Raw genomic sequence first — 22313 nt, 5'->3', positions numbered from 1 at the left:
GACCCATGGCCTGTCCGTCACACCACCTACACATTTCTGATGAAAAGAGGTCTCTGCCCTCCAAGTCACGATGATGAAACTGTGAATTCCTTAAGCCTAATCCAGTAGGCCAACATTTAGAGAAGCTCCTCAAGCAGTGGAGCTATATCGCTGGGCTACACAAAAAGTGAAGCAATTGCTTGAGTGAACAAGAGCGGAGCTGGCTTCCTTCTGTGTACCCTGTATATAAACCCTCTTCCCAAGTCCTAATCTGTATATGGAATGCTCCACTCTCCCTAGGAGTTTTAATGGAAAAGTTAAGTGGGTAGATTATTCCGTAGAATTCAAGAGACTGATTTTAATCCTGTCTAATGCTGGGTCTATGCACACAGAAACACAATGGCAAATACCGAAGACAGGCATGTCACTTTTATTTAGTTAATGACATGTCAGCACAGCAGTTAAGTTTTTCCCCCAGACGTGCTGTAGCGTATAGCCAAAAGCAAGGAAAGCACTCTTAGAAGAGACAGGTACCTTTTAGCTAGGAAAGCAAACACCATGCTAATGACAAGAAGTCAGGAGTGGAGATTGTTCATTGTACACCACATCCAGTAGTTTCATAAATGGAGCAGGAATAACTATGGGCAGAAGCCCAGCATGCTGAGACTTCAGGAGTTGTGTACAACATGATCCCTGAAACAGATGTCATGCAGACCAGTTACTGCAGAACACTTGCAGGATATTAAAGATTAATTACTTAATTTGATAAACTGCTGCTCAGACACAGCACTCATAAAAACCACAGCACCAAGCTCTAGGCATTGTTGCACCAACACTTATTTTTCTACCCCTGATGTGATGTAGCTGCAAGATAGTGTATCTCTACAGGGACAGAGGCAGTCTGCCCTCACAACTGCCCCTTACACAGCATCCTAGTCCTGTTAGGGCATACCTTGGTATATGACATCAATGCAGCCTTCCAATTCCTTTCAGCTGTAGTAACAGGTTAGTCTGGGAAGCAGAAAAGATTTGGACCCTGCTTCAGTTTCAAGACCTTGCAGGCTGCTCTGATTGCAGCAACACAAGTAGCTATTTACACTACTACAGCTAAAACAAGCCTCTGCCACAAATTGTGACATTGTGGTGACAACTGAATATGAATCTTAACAGTCACATAGCCAGCAATCACATGTCATATTTGTTTACACTGAAACATCATATAAGACTTTGGGCTAAAGATGAAAATGTGTCATTCTGCTTCTGAAGAGGGTATTTCTAAACGTGAAATAGGTCAGTGTAGGAAAATATCAGAATCTGTTGCAGCTTCCATTACAATCTTGCCTTAAGGTTTTCTTGACCCTGGATATTGTTATGGATGAAATGCTTAATGCTAGAAGAAATTGGACCAGGCTGTGACAACTGTCTCCTATACAAGGGCAAAGATAAGTAGCAGATGCCTATACATAGATACCAGACACTTGCACTTGTAATTTCTTCACAATAGTGAGAAATTATGTTCCAGAACTGCTAGTTTAAACCATATATCTTTTAGGAAGCCATTGGAAGGAAATGCACAGGTTTTCACCGAAGGAATTGAAAAGACTTGTAAGGCATTTTCTTGCTTAACAACAAAACTATTTCCCTCTCTGATCTTCATGGAATATGTGGATCAATCTGCTATGTCTATCAATCTGCGATATCTAAGGAAAAGAATCCTTTACATGGCTTTGTTGTGAAATTTTGTTTTAAAGATTCAGACATTAAATCTACTGAGAATGAATTCACCACAAATGGTTGCATTTTCTCATTGATTTGCCAATATTGACTTCTGTAGAACTACAAGATTATGTTTTTATCTCCAGAAACCTTTAGTCATTACTTTACTTTAATTCAGATCAAACTGTTCAAAGCAGAAACATAGCCCAATGGAATAATCTGCAGCCCAAACAAGTAAGTTACAAGCTTCTACAAAGGCACCTTGATTTAATTTGCCTAAGTGTACATATTAGGCCAGACCACTAAAATAATTGGCTCAAGTACACCTTGAGTTCTATCAATTATTCATTACACAACTCTTGTTTACCAATAAATGTTATTTTCGTAAAGATCAGCAGTTGTTTGAACAATAAGAGGCACAGCCCTCAAGTCACATATTAAGGAATCTGTCTTCAGAGTTCTACTTACTTTTTATGGTAATACATCACAATAAAGAATTTAATAAGTAAAAAGGTAAAGGACCCCTGGAACATTAAGTCCAGTCAAAGGCAACTATGGGATGTGGCGCTCATCTCACTTTCAGGCTGAGGGAGCTGACATTTGTCCACAGACAGCTTTCCAGGTCATGTGGCAAGCATGACTAAACCGCTTCTGGTGCAACGGGGCACTGTGACAAGTGCCAGAGTGCACAGAATGGGTGTTTTACCTTCTCGTCACAGCAGTACCTATGGTATGCTTTCAAACTGCTAGGTTAGCAGAAGATGGGACAGAGCAATGGGAGCACATCCCATCTGTGAGCCAGCAAAGCAGTAAGTGGCCAGACAGCACACCAGGTGTTGGGATGAAATCAGGCCAAATCTTTATTGACTGCAGCAGGCAGAGTAGGTGTTCGCATGGCAGTAGGGCCAGGGTCAGTTCATCATCCTACTCATCCCCTGCTGGCAGAATGGGATTCATTGGGGTTGGACCGTAACAAACCCGTTCCATAGGAGTTGCCCATTGTTGAATGCTGCAGTGGAGCAAGTGAAGCTGGCAAGGTTTCACTGGGTGACCGGGGTGAAGATTCCAGCCAGGCAGAGAGCCCAGCCCAAATTTGGGGCAGGCCATGGTCAGTCTTCATCTCAGCTCCTTATGGGGGGTCCTCCTTCACTATGTTGATCTTGCCCAATGCCATTTCTGACATTAACACAAAGTTATCCTGTCCAGCAAAAGGTAGCCATAAATGTCACTGGGGGAAGGGCGAAAAAAACCACACCAAAGGCCTGTTGGGTTGAAAGAAGAAACTCTGGTCCTGTCAACCAGTGACCCAGGTTACTCATTGGAGGCTCTCACCTGAGGGTGGGTGGGTGAGAAGCTTGTGGGACAAAGTGGCCCCAAACTCTCAAGGGGGGATCTTTACAAAGGATTCTCCTCTCCCTCTCCTTTGGCCCCACAGGAACCAACATGTGGGTGGAAATCCACCCCATTTGCTGCTTGGTGGGCCACACAGTGCCAGGCAAATTTTCTCCACATGATTTGTTCCCATAGCAAGGCTTATTAAAATAACTATCCCAAGAAGGACCATATAGCAGCTGTCTTTCATGCAGAAGGTTCCAGGCTAAATCCTTGGTATATCTCGGTAGGATTGGCAATGTCTCTTATCTGAAACCCTGGAAAGTTGCTGGCAATTAGAGAAAGTAAATAAGGCATGCATGGAACAAGATCAGAAAAATCATAAGCAAGTCAAATATATGCTGTATAATAATTCAATGTGCCAATGAGATTGGAGCAGATGACTCGCACAGCCTCCTCCATCAGCACTAAAAATTGTTTGAAATGTTTCTGGTAGTGTAGCTCAGCATTGCTGGGAACTATAATACCACTAATATTATAGCTGCTTATTTTCAAACTCTAGTCATACCATATTATTCTGCACATGGAAAGCTACCGTATTTTTCGCTCTATAAGACGCACCAGACCACAAGATGCACCTAGTTTTTGGAGGAGGAAAACAAGAAAATAAATATTCTGAATCTCAGAAGCCAGAACAGCAAGAGAGATCACTGCGCAGTGAAAGCAGCAATCCCTCTTGCTGTTCTGGCTTCTGGGATAGCTGCACAGCCTGTATTCGCTCCATAAGACACACACACATTTCCCCTTACTTTTTAGGAGAGAAAAAGTGAGTCTTATAGAGCAAAAAATACAGTAATACCTTGGAGGAAAGGGTAGGCAAAATTAGATACCTGGCTGTGGTAGTTTTCTACACACAGGGAACTTTTGAAATTGAGGTATATTGAGACATTGTAGGAATTCTGTGATTTGATTCTTGGCAGGACATAGTATAACTTGAGAAGTTACCAAGGAGAAGAATAGCCTGTAAGTTATGGTCACAAAAATGAATACTGACCAAGATACAGGAAAATGCATTCCAGTAAGATCCCCTGCCCCTGAGGAATTTAGTCTTACTCCTGAATTACATTGTGATTCAGGAAGCTAGTGTTAACACTTCTGAGAAAATCTTAAAACCTCACTTAAAGTTTACTGGCCTTTGTATCTGCCCCCCCCCCCCCCATTACTGGAATGGGTTACTTCCGGGTTTCGGCGCTCACGTATGCGCAGAAACACAAAATGACATCACACGCATGTGCAGAAGTGCCAAATTAAGTCATGCATGTGCGCAGACACGGCGTGTGGGTTGCGAATGATGTGAGTTGCGAACTTGCCTCCCTCATGGATCATGTTCGCAACCCGAGGTATGACTGTGTGTGTGTGTATAATGTCATCGGTCCTTATTGCCTAGAAATGGAAAGTAGTGCTGATGGGTTCATAATTATTCAGATTATATAAATGTCATTGTTGTTTTTCTTACTGTAAAATTTGTGTTGTCCACATATCTGTGTCATTCGCCGCTATTGTTTTTCATGCTGGTATTGGTACTGACCCTGCAGCTCATTGCTATCACATGTTGCAGTACTGGGCTCTGCATGGGTTGAAAATATTCCCAGCATCAACAGGAGACACAGCCCAAGGCTAGACTTGGACGTGTTATCATAATGGCGTCTCCTGCTGTATCACAGTTAGGAGAGCTATCTGAAGGGACTGCTGTTAACTGCTTGGTAATCGCTAACATGCTGAAGCAATCCTCACACTAAATAGATGCTTTGTAGGGCTTATGGGTGGGGGCGAAATTAAATACTTCATTGGCTGAGGATTCAGTTGCAGTGTTGCCTACACAGCTTTAGCTGACATGATTATACTTTTCACTAACATGCTGAGGTGGGGGGGAATGAAGAAGTTAGTTAAGACATTGAACCAGAGTTCATAATGTTGCCAAAGGACATTATTTATTATTGGGTGAAATCACTGGAGAATAGTCTGTTATCATAATATGGTGCTCATCCTTTGATGCCATGTTATTGTAACATAATGAAAACTGTTTACCATTAGTTAATGGAATGTGCTTTTTGAATTGAATTAGAATTGAGAGTTCAGTCACTTTGACTTCATATACTTTCAGCAGGCTCTTTGTATGATGACTTTAAACAATTGCATTTTCCCCCTTCAGCAACAACAGACGGTGAATAGTCTGGTAAATAAGACAGAATACAGCTGGTTTCATTAGCAAGTGTCAAGATCAGTATCTATTTTTCTTTCTTTTGTTATGCAGCTATATTTTACTTGTGATGGGGAAAAATTGTTTCTGGAAGAGACATTACCATAAAGGAACTCAACAATTAATAGCCATTATATATCTCTGTATGCAATTCAACATTAAAACTGTTCCAGCTGCCAAGATACAAACCTAAATGACACATATTTTCAAGGGTATGTAAACTATAATGCACAAATCTAGGTTCATAATCAGGGGGGGAAAGGGAAATTTGAAAGAGACAGACTCTCCTGAATGGATACAGGTGGAGTTTTTATTTACCCCTATTTTGGGTACAGTATAAGAGTTTTCCTTATATGCAATTCCTTTCCGAAGAGAGGTGTTCTCGTTCTCTCTCTGTGTAGCATCCTGGAAAAGGATGTTCTCCACTACCAATCAGAGAACAACCCTGGGTGTAAAATATGGTGCATGGTAAGATTTAGAGACACCTCGAGAGAATGGCATATAGCCATGTAATGCTTCAATAGGCAGTGATAGCAAATCTCAATACAGAAAGATGGTGTAAACCACAAAGTGGTGGTAGGAGACATCAGACTAGAACATTGGCCCTGATAGGCATTCTACTTATCTCCTAATAAACCATCAACGATGAGAATATGGTAAGAAAAACAATTTATGATTTGCATCTAAAATACATTGAAGGGTTTATTTTCGTAATTGCTTTGCCCTTACTGTCAAACCTGAACTTTGCTACCATTTTGAGCCACAGTCGACACCTCCCACTGCAATGCATGTTTATAGTTGAATCTTCCCATATCCTTTTCTATAGTACAGTGGTACCTTGGGTTAAGAACTTAATTCGTTCTGGAGGTCCGTTCTTAACCTGAAACTGTTCTTAACCTGAGGTACCACTTTAGCTAATGGGGCCTCCCGCTGTTGCTGTGCCGCCACGCGATTTCTGTTCTCATCCTGAAGCAAAGTTTTTAACCTGAGATACTATTTCTGGGTTAGTGGAATCTGTAACCTGAAGCGTCTGTAACTTCAAGCATATGTAACCCGAGGTACCACTGTAAAAAGAAATGGAAATGTATTTTAAGGGTTCGTCTGGGGTACTACTACTACTACTACTACTACTACTAATAATAATAATTTATTATTTATACCCCGCCCATCTGGCTGAGTTTCCCCAGCCACTCTGGGCGGCTCCCAATCAAGTGTTAAAAACAGTACAGCATTACATATTAAAAACTTCCCTGAACATACCTATGGGCATACATGTGCCTCTAAGGCCTTTCCTGGTGCCCTTGGGAGTACCTGAGCCCACTGAAACAAAAATTGGACTTATGGAGCTCTTCCCCTGCTCCCTGATTGAACACCCTGTGTTCCATCCTCAATTCTAGCCGTTTACCTAACTGCTGCACCTGTGACCTATGTACCTTTTAACCCAACTTACGTATCACAGCATTTGGCAAAAACTGTGTTGAGATTCTGAGTACTGTCTCTACCTGTGATAGCTGGGGCATAATGCAGATTCTTGTTATTGCACCTTGGTTGGTTTTCTTGCAGGCCATCTGAAGTAACAGAATAATAGAATCATAGAAGTCCAACCTCCTGCAAGACAGGAATATGCAGCTGTTCCTTACTGAGATTGAACCTGCACCATGCTCTAGCCAACTGAACTATAAGACACACTTAAGAACACTGTTGGGAGAATATAACATGAAACAAGTATCTCCTAGGAAAGGGGCCCCCAGTCTTTTGGGGCCTATGGAAAATGTGGAATTCTAAGTTGGTGAACAAAACATGCTTAACTGGAAAATTTAGCAAGGCCATATAGGAACACTTGGCTGAACCACTTTGCCCTTCACCTTGTTTGAGCACCTAGCGCTATAATATTTTCTTGAAGTTATATAGTTTTCTAACCCATCTGATCATATTTTTCTGTCTTCAGTCTTGAACAGACATCTATTGTTCCTTTTTCTGGCCATATGCTTCAATTCTCATTTATTTTCCTTCATGTACTGAAGGAACCTGCAACATCAGTTTGAATAGGGCAGGGAGTTCTAGCTGAAATGTATTAACTTTTGTTATTTTGACATCCAGGCAGTTTCCGCCCCCCAGCTTACAGCAGAGAAATTGAAGGGTGGGTAAAGGAAAGTCAACAAGATGAATAGCACAGAAGGAAATTCATGCCGAAATTGTATTAGAATTAGATAGCTAAAGCAATGTAACTAGGCTGGTGAAGATAATATGCCCAGTTTTGTATGATAGATATGCAATTTGCTAAGTCAGAATGTAAATATCTTGCCTAGATAGAAAAGTTTTGCTTGAGTAAACCACAGATTTAATATGGCGTAACTGAGGCTCAAATGTGGAGCTCAGCTTTTGAGGAAGTATTTTGAATGGGCTATATAGCTAGCTGCCTGTTGTCTGTGTGTCTGCTTAGGGCTAACTTCACTTCAGAGGTGACTGCCTTTTGTTCTCTTCCCTTGGAGAAGGGGCACATCAAAAACAGGGGTCAAAGAAGGCATTGACTTATGTCTGGACTGCTGAAACCTTGCCTTTATTTCACGTCTGTTGCTTCACAGGCCAGTTTTGACCATGTCTAGTCCTTCTGCAGTCCTTGCCTGGGGTGTGTGGTTTGTGTGTTGTTGGCCCTGGCAGGATTAAGCTCAGGCATTGGCACCAACTCCAGCAGTGGCAGGAGCAAAGCGAGCACAGCCCAGGGTAAGGCCCCCTGGCCTGAACAGAGGGAGGCAGGTGAGTGATCAGGCGCCTTACCTGTGCTCTCACACAGTGGCGGAGAAGGAGGCTGGAATGGCTTAGCACAGTCATTTTTTCTGGGCCCCTTAGGGTTGGAGCCTATGAGTCCAGGACTCCTGTGTCCTGGAATGCTGCTCCCGCCCCCTCCCCAGGCTTACAGGAAAAGCCTGGAGATCATACACCACACTTCTTGCAATCAGTAAATGCTGTTGCTTTAAAATCAGTAATACACAGGACCTTCAGAGCATATACCTCTGGCTTAAGAAAGATCTGAAGTCAGGGAAGCTGTTTGTAATGAAGGCCACCATCTCAAGTAAAGGATAACATGGCATAAATAACTTGTTTGAAAGCCACTTTTCAATGTGGGACACATGGGGTTGCTTTCACAAGAAAACACGGTCACATAAAAACTAAAAGTAAAAAGTGATTCATTGAAAAACTGGTCTTGGAATTCAGTCTTCAAACATGCTCATTGCAAACTATAGTAAACGTACCTTCCGTCCACATCACTGAATAGAATTATTCCGTAAATTGTGTCTCGATAAAATAAAATAATATATATAATATAATCTGCTGCTGTTCTTTTCAGAGTGCTGTTTTTCACCTATAAAACTCGTATTAACAGATTCTCTAGGAATAACATGTAATAATGTGTTCCTGTAATTTATCTTGTCATTCTGAAAGAGTATCTTCCAGCTCTAGATGTAGTGTTATAGTTCTAAAGTGCAGTGGTAGCTTCACAAAAGCCACTCATCACTGCAGCCATGAAACTTATTTAGCTAAAATAATAAATCATCAGATCAATTTTAAGGTCTCCTGTAACACTGAATTAGAACCTCCACTAGTCTTTCTTTCTGCCAATCACAGGAGGAAAGGATTGCCTGAAAGCAGAACTGATTCAAGCACAGCATGGAAGCTGCAAAATCCATCTAAAGGCACTTAGCAATGTTAATATTGTTCCCGAAATGACATTTAAGCTGTGCGTGCCATGTGACATGCAAAAGTAGAACATTTTCAAGTTTTAGAGTGTGACAAAGGGGCAAACTACAATCCACACAGAAATGTGTGTGACGAAGCTTGAATGGCTTATTTAGTAAATAACAAAAATCTTCAGAAGAAGTGGCAAAGCATTACTTAACCTTTCTCTTTGTGTATTTTCTCTCACACAACAAGGCTTAAGTTCCATGGGTATCTGCAGGGAGAAATACAGCTTGTGGGGGCGGGGGGCAACTTAGAGTGGAAAAAACATGTAGCAAAATATAAGTACACAATGTCATCTGTCAGTGCAAAAATGCTTTCCTTCTCGTGTTCCTCCCATTCAGCAACATATGCACCTTCTATCCACATGAATAGGACAGCAACACACTCCATAATGACTAAGTGGATCCGGGGTTTGGTCAATGCGTACTTACTCTGGACCCATTGCCAACTACCCCACAGTCGCAAATACTCCCTTTTTAGGGAAGGTAGTTGAGAGGGTTGTGGTGCAACAATGACAAGTATTATTTGATGAAGATTATCTTGACCCATATCAATCTGGGTTCAGATTGAATTAGCTGAATTAGCCTTGGTTGCCCTGATGGATGACCTTTATTGAGAGGACGGTGATAGTGTGACTCGTATTCTTACTTGATGTCTCAGCAGCTTTTGAAACAACTGACCAGTGTTTGTTTCAGAAGGATAGTATTGAGTGGTCATCTTTTGTCCTCCTAGAGGTTGTGCTGTGGTGTGCCACAGGGTCCCATCTTGTCTCCAATGCTGTTTGATATCTACATCTAGGCTTTGGGAGAGGTCATTAGGAGATCTGAAGTGAAGTGTAATCAGTAGTACTTCTCTGAATCAAGGAAGACTGTACAAGCCCTGGACTAGTCTGTGAATTTGGTGGTGGGCTTGATAAACAGACTTTGAATTGTGGCAAGATGGATGCATTATGGGTAGGTGGTTCCTGAATGTGTATATTTGCTCAATTACCAGCTTTGATGGGTTCATACTTCCACTGAAAGAGTGGGTTCATAGTCTGGGGGGTGCTCCTGGATCCATCTTTGACATTGGAGGCCCAGGGGAGCTCAGAGGCTAGGAGTGCTTTCTACCAGATTCAGCTGGTAAGACAGCTATGGCCATTTTTGGACCGGAATAGCCTGACCATTGTTGTCAGTGCTCTGGTCACCTCCAGGTTTGTTTATTACCATGTACAGTCATACCTTGGGTTGAATGTGCTTCAGGATGAGCGCGTTTGAGTGCGCTCCGTGGCAACCTGGAAGTAATGGAGCGTGTTACTTCCGAGTTTCGCCGCTTGCGCAGACGCTCAAAATGATGTCATGTGCAGAAGTGGCGAAAAGCAATGCGCACATGTGCAGACGTGCCGTCGCTGGTTACGTTTGCTTCTAGATGCGAACGGGGCTCCGGAATGGATCCCGTTTGCATCTAGAGGTACCACTGTACACTTGTGTAGGACTGCTTTTGACGTTGGTTTGGAAGCTGCATTTGGTGCAAAATGCAGCATCTCAGTTTTCACGGCGATATCACTAATATGTTATCTTGCTGTTGAAAGAATTGCATCGGCTGCCGGTTAGCTATGAGCTGGTTTGAATATGCTGGCTTTGGTGTACAAAGCCCTATAAAGCTTGGGACCAGGATATGTGAAAGATCATCTCACCCCTTATATACCTGATAGTTGATTGTGCTCTGCAGATCATAGAATCATAGAGTTGGAAGAGACCACAAGGGCCATCGAGTCCAACCCCCTGCCAAGCAGGAAACACCATCAGAGCACTCCTGACATATGGTTGTCAAGCCTCTGCTTAAAGACCTCCAAAGAAGGAGACTCCGCCACACTCCTTGGCAGCAAATTCCACTGTCGAACAGCTCTTACTGTCAGGAAGTTCTTCCTAATGTTTAGGTGGAATCTTCTTTCTTGTAGTTTGGATCCATTGCTCCGTGTCCGCTTCTCTGGATGAGGGTCTCCTGCATATGCAATCTTATTGGGAGGTCCATTCTGCACCATGCTGGGATCGGGCCTTTAGTGTTGTAGCGCCTACACTGCAGGGCTGGGTGATATATCAATATATTGTCCAACACCAGTTTGAAGTTCACATCATGATAATTCTTTCTTAAGTTCTTCCAAATGTTAGTTGGAATCTCCTTTGCCCTCAACGTAGTCAATAAATGTAACCATGCAATTTGCCCTAAGTATATGGGTGAATGTTTTCAGAAGCATTCAATATTTTTGAGCAATGTCCAGTATAAACAGTAATGAGATACGTACATGCTTTTCCCTGATAGATTTATTTTGTTAATACTTGTTTTAATTTTGTAAAAGGTTCATTTTGTATAACATCCCAGTATACCTGACAAGAGATTGTTTGCTAGCTAGTCTTAATTGTGTCATTTACATTCCTGCTGGTGCCATGTTGCAGACATTATTATACCAATTTTCAATTGATTGCTTACCTTGTAGTTTCCAGTTTTATGTTGTTCTTTCCATAGCTGCTATAATCATAAATAGCATGTTTTTGTAAGGTAAATGTTTGTTTGGACTGTCAAAATTCGAGAGTATTGCCAATTTTTGTGTGAAGAAATATGTTCAATGATTTTCCCACACTTCTTAATGATATTTAGTCCAAAATCTTTCTGTTGTACACAATCACAAGTGGAAAACGGATCCTTCAGGAGGACATTTTTTCCAACATTAAGATCTGTATATTCTCTTTACTGTTAACACATTGGTAAAAGTTGGAACACTTTACCAGGAATGGCTTTGAAGGCAGTATGTGAGGCCATAGGACCCAGATCAATTGATTTGATAAAAATTAATACACATTTCAGGATTATCAACCCATTATGTTCCCATGATGTTATCATATTGCAATAGAACAGTGAGATTTTTCTTCAAAATTTAACTGGTACACACATTGTAGGCTTCTTATCTGTAGTTTTATATATTTAAATCAATTTTTTTTTTAAAAAAATGTCAATCATTTTATCCTGTATCTATTTTTCTTATGCAGTTAAATTTATGCAGTGGACCAAGTCTGGTAATGTTTAAGGCAAATACGAAGCCACAGACCTACAAATACTGGCAGAGATGTTACACTGTAAAATGAAAGTTCAGGCTACAGCACATTTTCACAGCTGAGTCATAAAATTTTTGAAAGGCAGCATTTATAATGGAAATTATGACAAAAGCATTACTTGAATTAGATTACAGTCACTTGAGTCACCGAAAACAATGCTGCACAAAATTGCCCTGAAAGACAGAAGGTTCAAGTGAGCAGAAGTACATGTAACCATCATATCAAACCCAAGTGCGTATGCAGGGGGGCAAATTTAAAGATGTGAAGAGGGGATTTGGCTAAAAGAATCCAGTGACATTAATGCAACCCACAGAGCTGAATCTTCTTAAGCCATCTACACAATATTTCTGATTGCTTAATTAAGCAATGGGACATGACAGAGTATGAAGTGTGTTGTATTAATTCTTACTTAGCACATTAGGCACAAAGGCAGAGGCCAAGTACTATCAACACAGCCAGGCTTAGATTAATATTCCACAGTTCTTGCACTGGGGCACTGCATTGCAATTAGGAAATGGTAGTATTAAAAATATTTATATTGTTGATGCAATAATGATGCATGGTACTTTTCTCAGCTTCAGTTCTGAGCAGAAAAGGGGGCTGATCAGTCTGGAACTGGAATACTGTATTTCATTAGGCAAATCTGATGAATCCTTCTGTCGTGCACATTGTAATGACCTATCAGTGCAGGAGAAAAGACTCTTTTTATGGTTATTTTAGGAATTTGTATCCTACATTTTGCATTAGCACCTAACAAAAACCAGGCAGCTAAACATCAGGAAACAATAAAACAGTAATAAATGACAAATAAAACAGCATACTGTATTAAAAAGCAACAGAGAGCAGCCTGTCTTTTGAAAGGCAGAGATGATGAGCCATATAATGCTATTAATGTTGGGTTGATAGAACAGAATGGACCACTTGATGCCTAGAATATAGAAGAAGACGCATGAACATATTGAGGGAGAGAGTTCCAGAAAAGAATGCCACCTCAGATGATGGAGGCATCTGGAGAAGGACCTCCAAAAAGCTCTTATATAATGGGGAGCTTTTTGTGGCATTAGATGAGTCTTCAGTACCTAGGAGGCCACGTCCCAAACCACAATGATTTGTTTTTTTTTGTTTTTTAAAAATAATATTTATTGAGATTTTCCAACAACATAAAACAAAACATATCCACAAAAAACAGAGGGGGAAAAAAAGAGCAGAAAAAGAAAAAAAAGGAGAAAAGAAAAGCAAAAAACAAAAAACCCTCTTCCCCATCCCCCAACACAAAAATCCCCCAAAAAAACAAAACACAAAAATACCCCACACAACACAAAGTCTCACATTCCCTTTTTTCCTTTAACTTGTTTCCATGGCTTCCTCCCACCTCCCTCTTTATATTCCTGATTTTAATCTAATCGGCAAATTCCCTCCAACTTTTGATACTTTTTCCCTTAGTTACCTTTACCTCTTTTTAGAAAAAAAACAATAATAATAGAAAAAGAGAATTTATCTTAAAACTTCTAATCTTAAATTCTATAATTATATACCCTTATATCTTAGTTTTTCATTTTCCTTATCTTACTCCTGGAACCAATTAACTTCCTTCCGTCATCCCCTCAAAATACTTATTAAAACCATATTTTGTCAAATTTTACTTAATGATCTCCAATTTTTCCCCCCATCTCATCCCCCCGGTATCGGGTGCTGCCAATCCTTTTTACAAATTTTTAGAGTCTTTCCAATCCATCAATTCAGTCCATCAGCCAGGTTGCCTGGTGTCCGAGGCCTTTAAATCATCTTTCTGGCCTGTCTGGAGAGTCTTTTTCGAGCTTAAAATTATGTCCCAAACCGCATTCCCCTCAACATCTCCTTTAACCTTTGTGAACAAGCTTGCCCGAACTCTGTAGTTCCTCTTGTAGACCAAAGAATTGTCCAAAGTTTGCTCCACACACTCTTTAAGGTTGCTAAAGTTCACTTCTTCAAACTTTCTCAGAGTGCCAATTTCCAAAATATATCTTATCAAACCTGTATCTCTTAGTCCATACATGGCACTCCTTTTCCAGATCTGTCCTTTAAACTCTTTACTCTCATAGTCCATTTTTTGTCCATCAACTTGAGGCTCTATTACTGTATTTTCCACCAGAGATTCCTCTTGTAAAGACGGAACCTGTTCTGTTTGATCCATATTCTTGTCAGTTGTCCTTCCTTGTTGGTTTAATTCCAGTCCTTGGGCCGAGTTTAATAGTTTTTTCCCTTCTTGGGCCAGGCTGTGCACATTTTCCTTCAAATCAGAGATGCCAAATTCCAAAATAGACAGTTTTTTTTGAAATTGCTCAAACAGAGCTGCTATTCTTCCCTCCATGTTCCCAAGTCTGTTCTTTCAATGTTATCTTACTGTCAAGGTCAGATGCTTATTTAGTCTGTAAAGTTGCAGCCTGTGTGAAAGTTTCTATCCAAAAGTGTAACATTTGTAGCAATCCAACATGAGTTTCTGTAACTTTCCACAGCCACCTGATTACAGTTTCCTTTAGTTATTTTTCATCCACCTTTCAAAAACAATTGTCATTTAACTCCTTTTTTCCTTTCCCAAACAGTAAGCAAAAGATTCAGTTCTCTCTTAATCCTTTTCTTCTTAATAATTCTTAGTAATTTATTTCTTGTTATAAAGATTCTTTTTCTTGTTTTGGCCGCCCGGTCCCGGGCTCGAAATGGTTAAAAATAAGTTCAAAGTACCCTGCTCTGCAGGACTATAAACTGTTAAAGCAATCTCCCCCTCTTCCCTGCTTCCGAGGGGGGGTTTAAAGGGCTTAGGTGACAGATTTATTTCCTTGTGAAGTACTTTTTAGAGGCTCCAGTTCTCACGCTTTTGCCTTGATCTTTCTACAAAGTGGAAGGTGGGCTTCCTGTTTTAACCTTCCATCTAATGCCGAATTTCAGTAATTTATAATCCAATTTCCGTTTACTTACGAGAGTTTCTTTAGTCCAAATGTCCACAGGAAAAGTTAGCGCTTCCTGACAGCAGCTGTGCGGCTTCACTCCCCGAAAACAGCGATCGATCCAAAGTGCCGCGCCACTCACCCCACGTCGCTCCGGAGCCCGTAACCGGGTCTCCCCGCGAGTAAGGGAGGCGCTACTGGCACAAGCGGGATCCCAAGTCCACGGTCTTCCTCCGACCGTGGTTTTTAGCGGGTCTCCGCCTCGCCGTAGGCGGTCAGACCCTTCTTTTCAGAGAGCAATCTCCTCCGAGACAAAGGAGGTCTGCCATTGCCAGGCGCGCCAACCCGGAAGCCTCCAAACCACAATGATTTGAAAGCCACAACTTGTATGTTGAATTGATCCTGGAAACAAATTGGCAGCCAGTGAAGATCTTCTAACATACCAGATTCATTGTGGTCAGTCCTTTAATAGCATTTTATTCTGGACATTTTTCAAGGACAGATCTCTGTGTACAGCACATTGCGCTAATCTAGCTTTGATGTTACTAAGGGCTTCGATTAATTTTCTTTAGGTCACCTGTCTTCAAAAAAGGCAAAGCTGGTAAATGGCACTGTTCATTACTAATTCCACCTGAGCATAAAGCTGCTTGTTAAAGGAGAGTGCAAGCCTGAAGTTTAAAGGTAAAGGGATCCCTGACCATTAGGTCCAGTCGTGGCCGACTCTGGAGTTACGGCGCTCATCTCGCTTTATTGGCCGAGGAAGCTGGCGTACAGCTTCTGGGTCATGTGGCCAGCATGACTAAGCCGCTTCTGGCGAACCAGAGCAGCGCACGGAAATGCCGTTTACCTTCCCGCCGGAGCGGTACCTATTTATCTACTTGCACTTTGACGTGCTTTCAAACTGCTAGGTTGGCAGGAAAGCCTGAAGTTTAAGCTAAGGCAAAAGCATACAGGGGAAGAGAACCTTAAAAACAGCTTAGTGAGGACTGAGCTTGCCAGAGGCTACACTGTGGCTATTGGGGGAAACAACAGAAAACTGGGAGTTGGGTCGTGGAATGACTGGAACCCTGAATGGGAACACTACACTGCAGCATTTTGTTGCAGACCACACTAGTTGTAGGTTCCTATTCTATATCAGAGCAGACCGATAAATTTGTGATGACTTATGGACAAAGTTACTATACATAATCAGAGAAAAAACTGGAAGTAAAACTCAACTCACTGAACTTTTTATTTCAAATTGAAGCTCTGGGGCAGACCAGACAACTGCAGATCTATCAAGTCCGTAAGCCTGTAATAGTCGTAAAGAGGAAGTGGGGTGATTAGGGCTCACTGCGATATTAGAAACTCGGATTGTCAGTCCCAGAAAATGAAAATTTTATTTATGGGAGCTGTGAGTCCCAGAAATGATATGTATTATTTTGGCAGTCCAGCTGATTTATGGTGCAGGGAAAGGAATTAGTATTCACTAAAGTATTGAGAATATGTATTTTTGCAATATAAGCTGCCGCTGTGACAGGGCAGGGGAAAGAATTATTTCTGTAATAACTGGGTATCACAGAAATGTCAAAACCTAAAAAAGGGAAATATATTACTTTTGCACATTAGTAATTGTTGTACACTTAACTGCACAATCCTATACGTGTCTCCCCAGAGGTAAGTAGGTATAGGATTGCATTCTTCATTTAATTTGCTGCATTTATGTCCCACCATTTCTTCCAAGGAGCTCAAGGTGGCATACCTGGTACTCCCCCATCTCATTTTATGCCAACAACAACCCTGTGAGGTAGGTTAGGCTGAGAGTGAGTGACTGACCCAAGGTCACAGAGTGAGCTTCATGGCTGAGTGGGGATTTGAACCCTGGTCTCCCAGGTCCTAGTCCAGCACTCTAACCACTATACCACACTGGTTACAGTGAAACACAGAGACATTATTACTCTTAAGTATTAATTTCTAATCACACAAAACTATATTTTTACAATAGTAATTTCCCTTACTGTTGTGCCACTCCTATTGTGAATTAAATCATTTGTTTGTGTGTTTGCTGTCTAACGTTATAAAGAGGTGATGTCTTTTTATAACAACTACAGATTTGGAAGATTTCCTAGCAATCAAAGTACATGGCAGTGAATTGATTTTCAGAAGAACTGAGCACCCACTTCTACCATTAAAATAAATGAGAGCTATTTGTACTTCGTAGCCTGAAAATTAAGCCATTCTTGTTTTGCCATTGCCCTATACCATCAATACTTGCCCCCAATTTCCTGCACTTCATTTATCATTCACAAAGGCCAAATTTGTGTATACTTTGTGTCAGGTGGAAACTCTGAGGGATATACTGGCATGGAATTTGAAGAATTTATGTCTCATTAGATCATAAATACTTTTTTTCTCTTTAAAATATACTGGGCCTGATGTAAAAAGAAAAAAGATTATCCATCAGCCAGTTAAAACAGCTTGATAAACAATGTTATTTACCCGGAAGAGTTTGATATTTTATGTTTGAGTATATATTTCATTGATATGTATGGTGCAGTTCAATTCTGTACTACTGGAGTGCTTCCATGGGAACCAATCCATTCGACAAGGAAAATACATTTCTGCATTCCTTGGATTAATGGTAGTCCCTTTGGATCACTGAAGTGTGGGATATCCTTTTTTCAATCTGCCAAGACCCAAATGCTAAATATAGTTCTTTAACTTCCTTTTTAAATTGGATGGAAATGTGTAAATCACATTTCTTCAGTAGGGGAAAAAAGCTGTTTATCAATTTCCATGACATTATTCTCCCATTATATTTTGTTCTGATGTAATTGTGATTTAGATAATATTCCGCCATATAAACAGAGGTGGATTGGAGTTGGATTCCTAACCACTATTTTGCTCAAACTCTTATGAATTGGAGGCAGCAACAATAATCCACAGAAACTTTAGTAAAATATCTACTTCCACTTTGCCCGCTTAATTTCATGCCTTATACATAGAAAGTGTGGTATATATACTATTGAGCAATGCAGTGTCTCTCTGGAATTGAGCAAGAACCTCTAGGAGACTTAATCACAAAACTTCCAAACAATGTCTGGTTTGGCCCCAAGACAAGCAAGACATACACAATATAGACTTTTGACAGAAATCTGCTAAGAGTGTTTGAAAGCATTTCAGTGGCGAGGCAGAGAACAAGTCCTGCACAGATAGTGGTGAATGACCCCATCAATAACCTAAGAAATGGTAATGATCAGCTTATGATGAGCTGTATTCAGGCACTAAGTTATTCAAGCTAATAGACAAAATATTCATTTATGCATACTTTCAGGCACGCACAATTGTTTAAGATAAGTTAGTGTTGTAGTTTATTATATCCTGAAGGATGTATTTATAAGCATCTTTTTATTTTATTGTATGTGGCACATGCTATAAGTTTCATTCTTCCACATTGTGACTTTATGCGAAGCACAAACAAGACCATAGTAACTATGAGTCTATTTGGCTGCTTCTTTATGCAGGGCAAGGCATGTCAGTTAGCAAAACTAGATCACAAAAAGACCAAGAGCATAAAATGCTGTGCTAAAGAAAGAGAAAGGAAATTATTATTGGCCAACAGCTTTCTAACTTACAGTCAAATAAAGTCGAACTGGAAAGCTTCTTAGTGACAGCAAGCTAGCTATTTCCAACAAAGAGAGGTTAGAGTTTAAGGCCAGGCCATCAGACCTTGGGCAAAATTTCCATATTACTCCCAGCTTGAGAAGAAGAAAATCCCCTTTCCAAAGGTTTTGTGCAGTATCTTTTCAGTATAATTTCTTTTTGCATGATGAATCACACCATAGGGTCTATTAGACACTCAGCTCTGTGAATGGCCAAAAGGGGGAAAGGGTTGGGAACCGGGAAGGAGCAGGGAAAGGGCGATATTAAAAAATAAGCTAATGCTATTCTAGGCTGCTTCAGCAAAAGTCTAGTGTTCCAGTCAAGGGAAGTGATAGTCCCACTCCATTCTGCTTTCATCAGACCATACCTGTAGTACTGTGTCCAGTTCAGGGCACCACTATTAAAGGAGAATATCGACAAGCTAGAACATGTGCAGAGGAGGACGAGGGTCAAGGGTCTAGAAACCAAGCCTTATGAAGAACAGTTGAGGGAATTGGGTATGTTTGCCAGAACAGTGAGAGGAAATATGATAGCCACCTTCAAATATCTTAAAGGCCTGTCACATGGAAGATAGATCAAGCTTGCTTTGTCCTGCTCTGGAGGCTAGGTCTCGAACCGGTGGATTCAAGTTACAAGAAAGGAGATTCTGACTAAACATCAGGAAGAACTTTCTGACAGTAAGAGCTATTTGATAGTGGAACGGGCTCCCTCAGGAAGGATTCTCCTTCCTTGAAGGTTTTTAAGCAGAAACTGGATGGCCGTTTGTCATGGATGCTTTAGTTGAGATTCCTGCATTGCAGGGGGTTGGATGGACTAGAGGACCCTCGGAATCCAACTCTACAGTTGTATTATATGATATTATGGTTACCCCTAATTGGAATATCACCAGAATTTGCAACAGATATGCAAATTTGTGCCAGGAGCAGATTTGGTACATATGCAAGAAAAAGAAACAAGATTTATTTTTTCTTGCCAAGTAGGATCCGGTGACAATATCTAACATATGCAATTATAATAATATCAAGCAGCACAAGTGCCAGCAGCTGGGCAACTTGGGCAAATTAACAGTAAAAAGAGATGAATCATTTAGTGAGGGGCAGATTAGCTGGAGGGACATTCTGTTTTCCTCATTAAGAGGCCTTCAGTGCCAAGGTTGTTCTAGGGAAATCATTAAGACAAGTTTTGAGGAGCCCATAGTGGCACTGAAATTTATTTCTGGGGATCTGTAGGTTAGGGTAGTAGGTTTATGTTTGTATTACTTAGTCCAATTGATTCTGAAGCACCTTTCAGTTTGCCTGTTTTCCCGGGATTGGTTTGCCCTCAGTCTCTTTTTGGACTGACTGGGCTGTCTTTTAGACAGATCTGACATAAATCCCTAATAGTTTCTATCTAAAATCGTTTTCCATGCATCATTTAGTAAATATTAAAGGTGCTAACAAAAGCACTATTTAAATCCTCTGGGCCTTTCTTTGGGTCTCTTTAGCACACACATTATAGGTTTGTCGTGACTAATTACTACATTAGAAAATAAGCCTTTGATAGGGTCCCCCCCCCCCCAATTTTATTTATTTAAAATGTTTCTTAACCTCTCTTCATTGCACAGCGATTTCACAGTATGTTGCAACCAATTAAAATACAATTACTAAGAACGAGGCAGACAGGCATATCACAGCTAAACAACTAAAAACTGAAATGCTTGTGTATGATTCAACTAAAAAACCTAGTTGAATAACCAGTCTTTAACTTGCATCTAAAACTAAAATGAATAGGCACTAGCTGTCTCACAGAAGGAAGTTCCAAAACTGGGGCACCACCACTAAGAAATCACTGCCCTAGGTTGTCTTGTCTGAAACTTTAATTCAGAAGAACTGCAGCCAGGTTGTTGACTGGAGATAGTTATAAGGAGGTTATGACTTACTACCAGAACTCCACTGGCTACGTTTCTGAGCAAAATTCAAAGTGCTGCTTATGACCTATAAAGCCCTATACAGCTTAAGTCCATAATATCTGCAAGATGAACCTGCCTGGGGCCTGAGATCTTGAAGGGAGGTCCTTCTCTTGGTCTGGCCCACCCTCACATGCATGCTTGGGAAAGACACAGGACAGGGCCTTCTCAGTGGCTGCTCCCAGAATTTGGAACTCCCTTTCTAGAAAAAATTAGACCAGTTCCCCCTCCTTGTTGTCCTTCCACTAATAGGTGAGGACATTCTTATGAATGATTGTAAGGAAATGGCAATTGCTGTAATTTTTTTATTGTAATGATCTGTAAGCTTTAATAGAATATATATGTTCTATTAATGTTTAACTGTTTTTAATGATTTATTTTTTTCTGATGTTTTTAGCTGTTTCTGTTTTAGCTATAAGCTGCCTTGAGTCCCTCTCAGGGAAAAAGGTGGGATATAATTAAATATAATTCTAATATCTTTTAACCCTCCTATGTAGCCTTTAAAGCAAAAAACCAATGATTTCTCAACCAAAAATGCAACACAAAATAGAGGAAAGTTTTACTCTTTTACAGGGAAATGTTAGTGAATCAAAATTACTTTACATATCAATGGTAAAAATTAAAAATGGACGGCAATTAATGACTTTTTATACATAACACCTGTACCCCCCCTCCAATCTCTTCTAGTATTGAGTGTGTTTCTTCTTTTTCCTATCTAGACACACTACTTATCGTTTCTTTTCACAGAAATTCATAGCGATGGTTTGGATATATTCACTACTATCTGCCTGGGGAAAATAGATATTAAAAAAATAGTGACAATATTCATACATAAAAAAGCCTAGAAGCAGTGAAGGTATTAAAAAGAGAGAGTGAATCCACAGAAAGTCAAATTTATTTCACTTCAGTTGTCTGATAATAAATAAAGCTCTTGAAGCTTACTGAAAACGCATTTCGAATATAATCGCAAAGCAAATTGGCAAAGAGGCACTGTTATTACTTATGGTTCATATAGATATGTGTGTTTTCAAACTGCTTGACATACGAAATTAATTCAGATGTATGTTAAGTCTAGTTGTTCCAGTAATTTTAAATGTCTTGGTGTCTGTGTGTCATAAAAGCACCACCACCTATATGTTAGGAAATTGAAAGTTAACAGTATTAATCTTGGTTAGCATAAAAAACAGACTTTATAGGAATTAATGGATTTTGATTGGTGTATGAAACCAGCCCCTTTAAGAACCATTCTTACATGGTAGGAAACATATAGATAATAAATTTGACTACTCTTGTGTCCATTTAAGCACATTGTAAGAGGCTGGCACATACTAAATGAGAACTGAAGTCACAACTTTCCCTCCCCAAACAATTAGTATTTCAAACATTATGCCTTCTGTCTCCAGTTTACAGCTTGATCCTGTACATGTTTTCTAGAAATAGGCCCTGATAATTTCAATGGAATTCACTCCAAATGAAGTGTGCGTAATATTGCAGCCATCGTTTTATTTCCCTTTTGATACCTATCTGACCTTTAGACCACATGTCAGGCTCAGAACTTCTTTTCCTTTGTCTGCAATAACTCTCCTTGGTAGTTGGGGCCAGGGGTGCCAACATTCTGGGGAAAAGGTTAGGAGTCAGGCAGGTACCTGCTTTGTGGCATTTGCAGTAACCCAGGTGCTGGG

General features: G+C 40.4%; 1 protein-coding gene and 1 long non-coding RNA gene across 7 annotated transcripts in view; one reads left to right on the top strand and one right to left on the bottom strand.

Annotated features, from left to right (window-relative positions):
- Positions 1-4649, bottom strand: part of LOC310677010 (uncharacterized protein) — a 169169-nt gene extending 164520 nt beyond the window's left edge. For all 3 annotated transcript variants that reach the window (XR_014510826.1, XR_014510827.1, XM_083439314.1), the window contains exon 1: positions 4544-4649. Coding sequence is in view for 1 of the 3 variants with exons in the window: in XM_083439314.1 (XP_083295440.1) it covers positions 4544-4577 (34 nt within the window). In the remaining 2 variants the exon portion in view is untranslated. The remainder of the gene's footprint in view (positions 1-4543) is intronic.
- Positions 1-22313, top strand: part of LOC310677015 — a 142223-nt gene that overhangs the window by 6624 nt on the left and 113286 nt on the right. The window lies entirely within an intron of this gene.

Source organism: Podarcis tiliguerta, assembly GCF_965153285.1.
Source record: "Podarcis tiliguerta genome assembly, chromosome: 4".
Lineage (NCBI taxonomy): Eukaryota > Metazoa > Chordata > Lepidosauria > Squamata > Lacertidae > Podarcis > Podarcis tiliguerta.
The sequence above is the reverse complement of the archived record's forward strand: the minus strand, read 5'-3'. Positions and strand labels throughout refer to the sequence as shown.